Source organism: Conger conger, chromosome 6, assembly GCF_963514075.1.
Source record: "Conger conger chromosome 6, fConCon1.1, whole genome shotgun sequence".
Classification (NCBI taxonomy): Eukaryota; Metazoa; Chordata; class Actinopteri; order Anguilliformes; family Congridae; genus Conger; species Conger conger.
This window is the reverse complement of record NC_083765.1, coordinates 7,064,864-7,078,831: the sequence shown is the minus strand read 5'-3', so window position 1 is coordinate 7,078,831 and position 13,968 is coordinate 7,064,864. Positions and strand designations below refer to the sequence as shown.

At 44.1% G+C, this 13,968-nt stretch overlaps 1 protein-coding gene across 1 annotated transcript in view; it reads right to left on the bottom strand.

Annotated features, from left to right (window-relative positions):
* The window catches only part of LOC133130535 (multiple PDZ domain protein-like), a 64,499-nt gene extending 51,282 nt beyond the window's left edge, over positions 1-13,217 (bottom strand). Inside the window, exons 1-7 of the mRNA XM_061245189.1 lie at positions 13,044-13,217; positions 9,433-9,579; positions 4,812-4,964; positions 4,346-4,485; positions 2,589-2,802; positions 1,356-1,481; positions 1-81 (exon numbers count right to left, since the gene is read on the bottom strand). The exon at positions 1-81 is cut by the window's left edge and continues 108 nt beyond it. Coding sequence (XP_061101173.1) covers positions 1-81; positions 1,356-1,481; positions 2,589-2,802; positions 4,346-4,485; positions 4,812-4,964; positions 9,433-9,579; positions 13,044-13,217 — 1,035 coding nt within the window. The remainder of the gene's footprint in view (positions 82-1,355; positions 1,482-2,588; positions 2,803-4,345; positions 4,486-4,811; positions 4,965-9,432; positions 9,580-13,043) is intronic.
* Positions 13,218-13,968: the final 751 nt, after the last annotated feature.

Below are 13,968 nucleotides of genomic sequence, written 5' to 3'. Positions count from 1 at the left end.
GGCCACCTCCTCACTGCTCAGCCCAGACACGTCCGTGTCCCCGATCTGCAGGAGACGGTCCCCCCTGCGCAGTCTTCCGTCCTGGGGGGGTCACCAAGGCACCATCGTCAGTCTGAGAACAGCCACCCCCCCTCCCCACCCCCTCCACTCTACGTGCTTCTGTACCCTATGATCAATGGTGTCATCCAACTCTAACATACCGTGTACAGCACCGTGCAGAAGTCTTAGGCACACTAGACTTTATTATATATACGTTTATTCTTTTGTGTGTATTAGTATAAAAGAACACATTTCAGATTTCCAAATATTCATTTTCCAAAATATTTAATTTTACAGAGACATTTTTGTATTTAATTTAAAAAAAGTAACATATTACTGTAAGCAACTGACTGCTGTTTACATAAAATCTGTCTGAGATCAGAGAAGTGATGCAGTTTTAACGCCGAAGGTTGGTCACAAAAAATATTGAATTGATTCAGTTTTTAACTATTCTGCCAAATTACTAAAATGTCATGTAAAATGTATAGTACGTTTATTTAGGTATAGTATGTTTATTACCTTTCATTGAATTATTTTTGAAAGAATCTTATCTGTACAGAATGTTATACAGGTGCCTAAGACTTTTGCACAGTACTGTATATCTCAGAATTCAACAACAATAATCAATCAGCCCTCCAGACCAAAACCAAATTCTTTCCTGTCACTTGAAAATATAGGAACTTTGTTTCGTTCCTAAGAATGACATGTTTGGAGCTATGAGTGATAACCAAATATCGTCTACCGGAGAGGAGCAGGTTTGGATTTCTCCTCCAGTTCTGAGTGTTCATATAGTGCCGGTTTAATAAACCCGCAGGACCTGGAGGTGCTCAGCACAGCAGCTGTACCTCAATGTATTGTTATCAAATCAAATCAGACCGCTCAGAGACCCTGCGGAGAGGCAGAGAGGTGGCGAACGGGGGATCTGAAGAAGGAAATACTCAGTGGGAGACGACACACACTGCAAGGGCTACAGTTCAACCAAATGAATCAACCGAGGAATAAAGAAACCAGGGACCCTCTTCTTAATGTAGGTCACATATCCTTTATTGCTCCCGCATAACCATGTAAGAGATTAAAAGTACAGACTGCCAACGCACTTTATCAAAAAAGGAAAAAACTTAATCACTTGAGGCTATTCCTTTTTCCCCTCTTGATTGATTGAAAAGTACAACGACAGTTTTCATTTTGCAAAATCCAGTTCCCTGGCAACACCCGGGTTTAAAACCATATTCATATTTTGGATTTGTGGAATCATGGGTAGGCCATTTAAGGTAAGGTTAGGTGAGCCACAGGAGGGTGTTCTCCACACACTGTACCTTATCAGCTGTCCCTCCGGGCAGGATGGTCTTCACCACAACCCCCTCAGGCTTCTTCCCCACGATGCCAAACCCCAGGCCAGCCCCGCTGTTCTGGAGCTCGATGACCTCCACCTCTCTGTCGTTCTGCAGAAGGACGGGGCCCACAGTCAACGATAAGAACAGCGGAGAGGTACTTATCTGTGACTTATATAATTAGGAGGAGAGGTTTCACCACCAGGGACCTTTCGAAAGTAAGGAAATAGCGCCAGCGGTGTCATGTTAACTGTAACTACACGATACACGGTAACTACTGTGTACTGCTGCAATGCTGTGAGCGTGATTCAATTTCACGTTTTGACATTTTTGACATGGATATTACTACTCCGTGTTTCATTGGACACTCTCGGAGCCTGTGTTATTCCTCCTGTGATGACAGCGCTGTAATGGCTGCCTGTAATGGCTGCTACTACTAAAGATTAATTTAAAGCATATCACTTTTTGTTTTTTCACCGGCAAACACTGCTACGAAAGCAGTATGTCAGCTTCCCAAATGTAAACATTGAATATCATGATGTTGTTATGTCGGGATTAGTAGTTCAGTTCTTGGTTATCATGGTTAGTTTGCATTAGCATTTAGTGACGTCATACATACACTTAATTGTATGGAAATATTCTATTATTTCATTGGAATTCACTCTGGATAATAGCATCTGCTAAATTAATGTAATGACACATAATAATGTATATATAATAATAATAATAAAATAATATATAATATATCATAATATAATTTATAATTTGAGAAACATGATTGGAATTGATAAACACAAATGAAGATAAAGCAGAGGAAATGTGAAGGATGAGCTTGGTAGGCGTATTAACTACTCCAAGAGTTCAAACAAAACATGGAGAGGCAGCCTTCTGTTACTACTCCACCCACAGCTGGAACTCCCAGCAGATATTAGAAATGCCTAAACTCTAACCACTTTAAAAACTAAGCTAAAAACATTCATGTTGTGTGCTGTATACAGTATACTTAAATCTTTGCAGACTGTTTTACTCATTGTTTTTCCTTTAACTTATTAAAATTGTTTTTTAAATTCTAATTTACTTTAATAACACATTTATGGAATGTCTTTCCGTGTTTTATGTAAAGTGCTTTGAGTAGCCTTGTGTATGAAAATGTGCCATACAAATGAACTCGACTAGACTCGACTTGACTTGACTATGAGAGTGGCCAAGGGGCCTTACCGTGCTGTGACACGGCAGCAGGGCATTGGCTGAGGACCGCGTGACGGACATCTCGGGGCTGTCCAGCTCCTGGATGGGGCCCCGGGCTACAATGAGCTGGACCCTTTCCGGCGCGTTCTCTAGCATGTCCTCCGCCCGCTGCAGAGAGCAGGCCTGGTCCAGCGGCTGCCCGTCGATGGCTAAGATCCGATCGCCCTCCTTCAGGTTCCCCTCGCTGCGAACCGGCCACACGGAGGAACATATATCACTCAGGCAGGGATAGTACAGCCAATGCAGGGCTGCCTTCGCATTTGTTATATCATTTCGTTTTCTGTGGATTCCTTTAAACACTTCATCTACTGCTTTTTTTGTAATAAGGTTTTTTTTTTTTCTCCGATGATAAGCCTGCATATTTCTTACGTTCACATGTTCCTACATTTCTAGTATGAAGATCAGGTTCATATGTATTCATATCTATTGTTTATAAACACAGGGTGGCCTGTGGCGTAGTGGTTAAGGTACATGACTGGGACCCACAAGGTCGGTGGTTCAATCCCCATAATAAGATCTGCACAGCAGTTGGGCCCTTGAGCAAGGCCCTTAACCCTGCATCGCTCCAGGGGAGGATGGTCTCCTGCTTAGTCAAATGAACTGAAAGTCGCTTTGGATAAAAATGTCAGCCAAATGACATGTAATGACATGTTTAGCATGTCCAGGAGTTCCATTACATCTCAGGTACTGTCTATCATTTCACAGCTTTAAAACACAAAGCTGGCGGGTTGTAAAGGGTAAATAACATTGCTTTCCTTCTTCTGTGATATTGGGCTTTAATCGTTGTAAACAATAGTAACAGAATCGCATTAAAAATATACAGTATATTAGCCATTTGTCTAAATGCCAAATACCAAATATGTATTGTAATGGGTCTGACTGAATCCATCTGTGGATCCTGATTTTCTTTGAAACCGTAAAGCCGGCTGGCCTTGTGGTTTGTGTCTGATCATTCATCTGTAAGGAAGGGTCAATATTCAACAGCAGTGTAATTATATCTAAAGGAACCTCTCTCGGGTCAGCCCTACGGTGTCACAGTGACACTCTGCGATGGGGCTCTGGGACGTTCCCAAATGCTGTGACGTGTTTTGAAAGCATACTGGCCTTGGCCAACTGCTTTAATGTGCAGCTGTTTGAAATTCATCTATATGCTAATACCAAGATGTTCTTATACGAGTAATGTAGTCAAACATTTTGTAATAAGGATGTGGATTTTGATCAATGTGACATTCTGATATGATTTGGTTTGCAAAATATAACAGTAAAATAATCTACATGTTTTTGTTGAAGGTACAGAAGTGATGAGAATTTAGATAAGAAACAATAAAAATTGAGATATTTGTATATTTTAATTCAGTATTAAATTTTACTCAAAATAATAGCGACCACTCGGATAAATATTCATATAATCTAATGATCTACCTCATCATTATGTTCGCGCATTATGTTATCATAAATGGAAAGACAATGAAGCTGTCCGGTTTTGCTCGGCCCAAAAACAGGTGACACTGAAAAACGGGAAACACATAAAACACAAAAAACACAAAACACACACACGGACACATGGACACACGGACACAAACACACACACACACACATCAGCAAGACCACACTCCCCATACACAACTTCCTTGAATAATGTACACTGATTTCATAACAGGGCCACATGGCAAAAAGCAGATGCATGATTGCACTTCCATGGAAATGCTCAGAAAGGGACTGCTTACCGATGCACGGCCCCGCCTGGCAGGATCTCCTGAACAAATATGCCCCCTTCCTCGGTGCTCTCACTCTCCACGGCCCCCAGACCGAGGCCCAGCTCGCCAGCGACGGGCCTCGGGAGCTCGATTTGGGTCACGTAGCGCCCCTGCACAAGGAACAGGCCGATATCGACTGAAACACGCTATTCCCGTACCTTCACGGCAGAGAGCAGAGGTCATTGTTTCTCCCCACCACCCACCACATCCGCTTCCAGAGACCATCCTTCCTAATTTTATGCACTGAAAAAAAAAAAAAGCATTGACGCAAAATATGTTTTCATTCTCGGCGAATCAATTACTCTAAGTGGCAACTGCTGCATCGAGCAACTCTGGAAGAGAAACAAGCAGAGTAAGCAAGCAAGCGAGCAGTCAAACAGACGGGCGGCGGGTTTGGCGGGGGGCGAACGTGTGCTCTCCGCTGGGCCTGTCGCACCTGAGCCGTGGCCTGAAGGACGAGCTGGAGGCGGGCGGCTGACAGGTCGCCGCGGGAGACGGGCGCCGCGGGGACGCTGGGATACGCTGGGATACGCAGAGCCCATTCGTATGAGTCACTGTGCGCCAGACACGGCAGGCTGCAGGAGGCCGTCTGCGACAGGCCGCCGCGCGGACACGATGACGCGCGCCCCGTCTTCCCCTGTGTGAACACACACACAACCTCTGCAGCATTAATAACACGCAGCCCGGCTCACACACACAACCTCTGCAGCATTTATAACACACAGCCCGGCTCACACACACAACCTCTGCAGCATTAATAACACACAGCCTAGCTCACACACAACGTCTGCAGCATTAATAACACAGAGCCTGGCTCACACACAACCTCTGCAGCATTAATAACACACAGCCCGGCTCGCACACACAACCTCTGCAGCATTTATAACACACAGCCCGGCTCACACACACAACCTCTGCAGCATTTATAACACACAGCCCGGCTCACACACACAACCTCTGCAGCATTTATAACACACAGCTCACACACAGGACAGTCTGGAACAGGCCACACACACAACCTCTTCAGCATCTCAAACACACAGCTCACACACAGGACAGTCTGGAACAGGCCACACACACAACCTCTTCAGCATCTCAAACACACAGCTCACACACAGGACAGTCTGGAACAGGCCACACACACAACCTCTTCAGCATCTCAAACACACAGCTCACACACAGGACAGTCTGGGACAGTCCACTGTTCAGATACGATGACACACGTTCCATCTTCCCCTGGATAAACACACACACAACCTCTTCAGCATCTCAAACACACAGCTCACACACGGGACAGTCTGGGACAGGCCAATGCTCAGATATGATGACACACACTCTATCCTCCCCTGGATAAACACACATACAACCTCTTCAGCATTTCTAACACACAACTCTCATCCAGCGCAGCTGAGACAGAGGACATGTTTACATACGGTCCATTGATACAGCCGGATGTTTTACTGGGGAAATTCGGTCAGGTACAATGGCAGCCCCCCACGTCTGAGTCACAAGTCCATTTGCCTAGCCACTGTACTACACTGCCACCCCTGGATATGTGACTGTGCCGGCTTTTCAGTAGGTATTAGTAATGGTTAAGCCATTGTAGACTAGGATTTTTGGAATGTTTTTTTCTTCTTTAAATTGTAAGTCAGTGTTCTAGAAGTACCAGTAGTGACTGTTACATCAGCAGGTTCCGTTAAAGGGTAAATACACCCGAGATTTAGGTTGTTGTATGCCTACTTTTTAGAGAAACATTTTGATCCATGCCAATATTTCAACATTTCAAAAAATATATTTTTTGGCTTAAAAAATACATGTTTTTGCTTAAAAAAAGTGCATTCTGCTGCATATTAAGTCTGAAAAATGCAATCTGTAGGGCACTTCTCAAGGTACGGTGATGTCATCCTATATAGATATCCAGTCGGAAAATTGTTGATGAACAGACATTTGTCCGTTCAATTTAACGGCTCGTTTTCAAAGTTGGAAAGCCAGCTGTTAAGATTAATACCAAACAGAATGCTGCAAGTACCTGATTGGTGAGAGAATACTTTATGCAAATCAGATGGACACACCTTCTCTACCCACCCCAGAGTGCATTTTTTCAAATTGTGTAGAAGGCGGAGCCAGGCGGAAACCGCGAGTGCAATAGCCTTCAAGAACATTGTAATCACATGTATGTGACCTTAAGGGGGTGAAGAAGGCGTGCGGTCGCCTGCCTCTTTGGGAAGCGAGGGCAGTGGCAGAGCGATCCCTCTGCTTGAGACTGCGTCTCACGTGGGCTTTGTTGGGCAAACCGGGTAAGCAGATTAACATTCCACTTTGGTTCTCGCACATTTACAGAATTGTCTCTGCCCCCCCTCCCCCCGCCCCCCCCCAGTCACCGCAGAACGGGCCGTTGCTATAGTAACTCCCAGACGGAGTTCGGAAAACCAGACTTGCATAGTCCTCCGCTCTCTCTCTCTCTCTCTCGGAAAGAAACAAAACCCCAAACTGCACCTTTGTTCTTGATAGCTCTGGCTTAAATTAGTCAGCAAGCGGTTTTTAAAGTGCCTTCAGCTCCGTCTTACTCAGCGACGGCTGGAATTCAAAACATTTCTTTCTTTGTCCTCTTTGTTCTGCCTCCATCAGGCAACCCCCACAGACAGTTTACTTCAAACATTTTTATTTCTGTGTTCCGGAAGTGGCGGGGGAGAAAGATCAAGAACAAATTCATCCAAACAGAAAAACTGTGACATTCTGTGGTACTGCACTGAGAAATGCGACATGAGAACACATTCACCACACTGACAAAGACATAAACATAATCATACGATCGACAATATGGCTAGCACGTGTATTTTCACTTTTTCACAATCCCACGAGAACACATATATGAACAACTCATGTTAAAAGCAGTTGAGTAATGCTGGGTGTCTTTACTGAGACAACAGCTCAGTCATGGTAATGACATCGACCTCTGTCCCCTCTGTTTGACTAGGAACACCATGAATAGTGTTAATGCGTTTAGCATGGTTGCTTAATATACGTAAAGTATGCACTGGAATGCTATAATACATAATATTATTAAATTACTCCCATGTCCAGGACAATAATATTTTAAGGTTCACAGCAGACCCCCCCCCGGCCCATGACAATATACCCGGTTGGCCTCCCCTGACAGCCGCCCTGCTTGTATGCTACGAATTGAAAGGATTCCACATTACATTACATTATTGCCATTTGGCAGACGCTCTCATCCAGATACAGTTGATTAGACTAAGCAGGAGACAATCCTCCCCTGGAGCAATGCAGGGTTAAGGGCCTTGCTCAAGGGCCCCAACGGCTGTGCGGATCTTATTGCGGCTACACCGGGATTAGAACCACCGACCTTGCGTGTCCCCAGTCATGTACCTTAACCACCACGCTACAGGCCGCCACCAGGCCTCCACGACAGCCGTATACTCCAATTCTGTGTCTTATTGACGGGGACCGTACGAGCCAGGTGTCGCGGCGATGTAGCTACGCATCTCCCATGATCATACACGCGGGGAAGCCTGAGAACATGAGCGCTTCCGTGTCACCTCTGAGTGCTGAGGCACTGCTGCTGCCGCCTGCCGCCATGTTGCAATCCATCAACGCTATCTCACCTGTCACCGCTCGACTCCCGGCAACACTGTCACTGCATACAGCAAGACGCCCGTACATACAGTACGCATATTACAGTACATTACATTACATTACAATACATTAATGGCATTTGGCAGACGCTCTTATCCAGAGCGACGTACAGTTGATTTTAGATTAAGCAGGAGACAATCCTCCCCTGGAGCAATGCAGGGTTTAAGGGCCTTGCTCAAGGGCCCCAACGGCTGTGCGGATCTTATTGTGGCTACACCGGGGATCGAACCACCGACCTTGCGTGTCCCAGTCATGTCCCTTAACCACTACGCTACGGGCCCTATATAGTAGCCAAAACCAGTAAATTGGCTCCAGCCATATACTTGTAATCTTTGTCTAAAGACGCCATAAGAAAGCATTGAAGCGTTTGTGATGGGTTTGTGTGCGTGCACGTGTGTGTCTGTGCATGTGTGCGTGTGTGCATGCATGTGCGTCAGGATACTATGAATGGCTGTGTCGTTCATTAGTTTGTGCTTCTGGTAAAATACCCCAGCTAAATGCAGCTGTCAAGTTTTACTGAAGCCCCATTTTTAATGAATAAATATAATGCATGTAGACAAAAGAAATCGTTAAATAATCCCAGTGATTTATATTGCTGTTCAGGACGTAGCCAATTAAATAATTTACAATTTACTGCCAAGCTACAGTCAGTGCAGTGCTGTCTCTTAAAACAAAATCTAAACTAAAACTATAAATATATGGATCTGATGCACTCCATAGTCTACAATAGTCAACAGCCTGCTGGTACTAACCGTTGCCAGGAGACCAATCAGCCCATGAGTATCTGACCTGGGTGTAGTGGTTAAGGTACATGACTGGGACACGCAAGGTCGGTGGTTCAATCCCCGGTGTAGCCACAATAAGATCCGCACAGCCGTTGGGCCCTTGAGCAAGGCCCTTAACCCTGCATTGCTCCAGGGGAGGATTGTCTCCTGCTTAGTCTAATCAACTGTTTGTCACTCTGGATAATGATGGCGTCTGCCAAATGCCATTAATGTAATGTAATGTAAAAAATCACTTTCTGAAGAAAACAATGAATTTGAATTTGTACAATGGGATAAGAGCGTCTGCCAAATGACATTAATGTAATGCAATGACCTTCCCATTGCTCGAGTTTACTCTAGTTATATACCCTGCCTCGTTACAAAAAAAGGGGTGGCGGAGGTGTCTGTTTTGTATCTGTGCAACAGTCATTTTTGTTTACGGAATGCCCTGTTAAGGTGTAATAATATCACAGACACTCCATACGATTTGAACGCTCCAGACTGAACATTCTATTTCTGATGTAACACCCACTACTGGTAATTGAAAGCCATGGCGCTCGAGAACACTGACTCAGAAGAACTCCTACTCTTCGGGGGGCGAAAGACTCGGTCCAGAACCCCCTCCCCTCTGCTCACCGAGGCCGGGGGGACACGGCCGGGCGTCTGCATGCTGAGGATTCGGTGGAAGAGCGGACTCTGGAGGACCGTCTTCAGTGCCCGGAGCTTCTCCACCGTGGGAACCTCCCCCTTTCCCCGCAGCTTCGCCTGAAGGCGCTCCACCGCCTGCAAGGCATGCTGGGTATCTGCTACGGTCAGGGAAAGTGGGCAAGGGGAAAATAGTGAATGAACCAATAAAAGTAGTGTTGTTTCTCTTATGTTCTTATTTTGTTTTGTTGTGAATATTAACACATGTGAGAGCATGCGGATCACACATGAACATATGCTTGCAAACACGGTCGGCGCAAAGCCGCTTCTAAATCCAGCCTAAACCAGCCCCGTATGGCTTTCATCTGGGAATCCTTTCCTGCTGGGTTTTAACCGGTTTTATTGGATTGGGAATGGTCAAAGCCATTTGCCTGCACACCTAAGACCCGCCTCTCAAAAGTGATTTGCGTAATATTGCAACGGTCGTAGCACTTCCACTGGCGGCCATCTTGGTTCACCTAAAGGTGGCTTAGGAAGCCTCTAGCCCAGGCGTGAAACCCACGCAGCCCGATACTTCTCAGTTTGCCACAATCAACTCAGTGCTGTCATTACGATTGGCTTAGCGGCGGTATACAGTGTCTGTGAGGCGTGTGTAAACCCAGGAAGTCAATTATTTCCAACTTTTCTCCCTCTAGACTGTCTTCTTCTTCGGGCAGAGACTGTATATAATCCATTAATGTATGCCGCTCCGCAGAAGCTTTGCTTTGTTGTTCAAATGTATTCCTTCCATCAGCATTTTCAGGAAATGCAGTGATCCTGAGTCTTAAGTGCAAATTTCCTGCTGCCAATAGCAACCACTACCCGCCTTCCCCTCAGCGACTGGCCTGGAAAACTATGCATTTACAAGCTATGTTATTCCGATATTGATTCAGCGACGTCAAATTTCCCCCACCCGATCAACAGAATACACCAGGTGAAACAGGACAGTGAAGATGAATGCTTTGAACACTTTTCTGAAAGCCAACACTTAATCATGATAAGGCGTCTGTAATGACAAATACCTTATGCAGTACCCCGGCTGAATATTACCAGCATGCTGATTATTGATTTATATTTCTCGTAACACAGCAACGTGCAAAACTAAGCATTTATAATGAAAACTGAAATATCGTATCCTGCTTTGATTTCACCTCAGGTGACCAAATTAATGCTGTGTCTTTCCGGGAAACTCGAGGAGCTGAAGAGAAAAGGGGGAAAAGCCAGGTAACAAAGCCTTGCATTGCTTGAGATTCAGCAGAAACTTACTTGTTTTCTCCATTATTAATTTTTTTTCCTTTTGCTGTGAGCTCATCTGAGGCTGTAGAGGTCCATCTCCTCAGACCTTGAGAATATGAAGAAAACATCACTGTCAACAAGTCATATGAGCATGCACTGAAATCACATTAAGAGCTAAAAGAAAAATGAAGGAACGTGGAAAAAGCTGAATATTGTATATTGTATATACAATATACAAACGTGAATGGCAATATTATACAACTGTTGTAATTATTACGTTAAACCGATTCTTGAGGAATATGATTAAGTTTAATATAGTAGGCCACATGCTATGCACTGCAAAGGCAATGTACTCAAATACTGAATATGGCTTTGTGTGAAAAGCTGAATTGGGATTCATGAGACTGAGGTCATTGTTTTTAAGCATTAAGCCTTGATATGTAAAACACAAAAAACTCAGAATAGACAAAGCATTCTAAATTTCCGCATACATTATCTGCCATTCATCATAGCTTTATACGATCCACCCATGACCATCACTTGGCGGTTGTGCTGCGTTGGTCAGCGGTGTCAATGCGAGCTAAAGGACGGTGGACCCCGTCACAAAGGACAGTTGTCGTAGGGAAAGCAGCGGAAAGCATTTTAAACACGGATCTTCTGGGAACAAATGGCATTTCAACAGATTACTTCTCGGAGCAGGAGCCCAGGCTTAGGACTGCTGTGCAGACGAGGAAACAAAGCACACGGCAGACCTCAGCAAATTAGAACCATGAATCACTGCGCTGTGTCGACGACAGGACACCCTGCTTAACTCACAGGTCGTGCTCCAGTGACATTAGTTCCGTAAATATGCATTCTTGAAAATCGATAATCCATAAGAGCGCCTTTTCGATCACAGAAACGGGCGAGTGAAAAGGCCTCCGTGTCCATGTGCTTTCCTGTAGAGCTCTGCTGCACAGATTGTTTGGGTCTAATGCTCTTATTCCAGGATTAACATCTGCAAATTACCTTAACCAGGCACTAGGCTAATTGACTTTGACATATGGCTTTACAACAGTATATGGAAAAAAAAAAAAGGTTTTAAACTGCCACTGGTTTGAGGAGAAAATATTCCTTCTCTAATTTTAGAGCACTTTGGTACTGGAACACTTTAAGCTGTGGTATACGTGCAAAGAAAGACAGTTGTTGAACACTCATGAGCAAGTGATTTACAAACTATATGGTTTTCCACAACACAACATGTATTTTGCTGAACAAACTGCAAGTCAAAGTGAACACAGTGATATATGATATAGAAGAAACAAAATATAACATGTACAGAACTCTTAAAAATACATACTTCTGGGAAATCCTTGGTTTCAAACACATTCAACATATCAAAAAACATACTATATATATATATATATATATATATATATATATATATATATATATATGTTTACAGGAACATATTAGCATAGTCTTTTCCAAATGAAATTATTCATATTTTATAACAAGTCCAAGTGGGGTAGTACTAGGCATACAGTAGTACATTACAAATATTCCAGAGTCTGGGGACTTGGACCCAGTCAGTTTCCACCGCCATTCTAATACAAAGTTTGAGAATGTTCTGTTTGCTTCATTCACAGTACTTCAGGACGGAAGGACTGTGAGTAGCCTACTCTACGTTGTTGAAGCTATTTAGGAGCGCGACAAAGACAGACATGCACTGATAAATTATTCCTTGGTTATTTATGTCAGACTTATATTGTTTAATTATTATTATTATTATTATTATTATTATTATTATTATTATTATTGTTGTTGTTGTTATTCTTCTTCTTCTTCTTCTCCTTATTATTATTATTATTATAATTCGTTTCTGTTTTTGATTCCCCGACATCGTTGGCCAAGTCTAGCATATTCACCAGAACCTAATGCTGTTTGAACACTGCTGTACAAGCATAATGCAATCGGCTTTACTCTACAGCCTCCCTCCTCTATTCCTCATGCAGAGCGGAGATTCACCAGGCGTCCCACGCAGATAATTGTCGGGAATACATAACAGATGCACAATTTGTTCCAAACCGTTTCTTCACTCAAACAGTATAAAACCTTCCCAGAAGTTAATTGTGTGTGCGCGCGCGCGTCTGCACCAAGGCTGTAATCGATGCGAGCGTGACCATCCACAGCGCTTGCATAGTCTTCATAAATTGTTGCCAACAAGTCTAGTTTATTACCGCCGAAGGATTTCTGCTCTACATAAATAGACGTGAGAGGAGTGTAGTAGAATAACTAGAAACTTACATGGGCGTAGACAATTTCTCTCAGTGTAGGACGTTTCCTACCCCGCGGAGCTCCAGCAGTTGACAGTTCATTGTGTCTTTGAAGTGGAAGGCGACGGGCACCGTTCCACGCATCTTCAACAGTAGCAGCGCCGCGAGCGGAACAGCGACAGTGCCACCTGCGAGCTTATCACAGCGCGCGACAGAGGTCCGGGGCACAGCATGGTCGGACACCATGACAACCGGTGGCTGCATGATTCTGCCAGGCGCCAAAGGTTGAATATTCACGCTCGTACGCAATTTACGTCCCACATTTAAAGTCGAATGGTTTAATTACAATTACGATATGGTTGTTGCTAGTGACAAATATTTTATTATTTTCCCGTCAATCCACATGTCCTTATGTCCTCAACATTGTTACCATTACATTATTTTCTTCCCTGAGGAAATGAAGAGTAAATAGATGGAATTTGATTAGATTTATTTGTGTCAGCCCAGTCAGTGCATGGGGAAGCCACTTCAGCAAGGACACAGATTCCATCTCCATTTAAAGCCCTAATATAGAGAGCGCCATGGTTTCTTATAAACACTCCATGGTCTTGACCTTGGATGACATAGTATCTTTGACTGAACCAGAAACCCCTCTGGGAGAACACATAATAAATGTTGACACACACACACACACACAAACGCACACACACACGCACACACACGCACACACACACACACACACACGCACACATGCACAAAAGCACACACACATACACACGTGCACTCATGAACACTAATATGAGAGAACGGTGTGACAGAGGGTGAGAGAGAGAGATGGACTCATTTGATGTTATCCACATAAACTGAGTTCTTTATTTCTCCACTTGATGGCATTGTGGCAGTTCATACATCAGGGAGAGATGGCTGCCCATTTTTTGCTAAGCTCTGTACTCAGGCACATTCAATCTGAGGTAAAACAATGAATATGAGACTATCA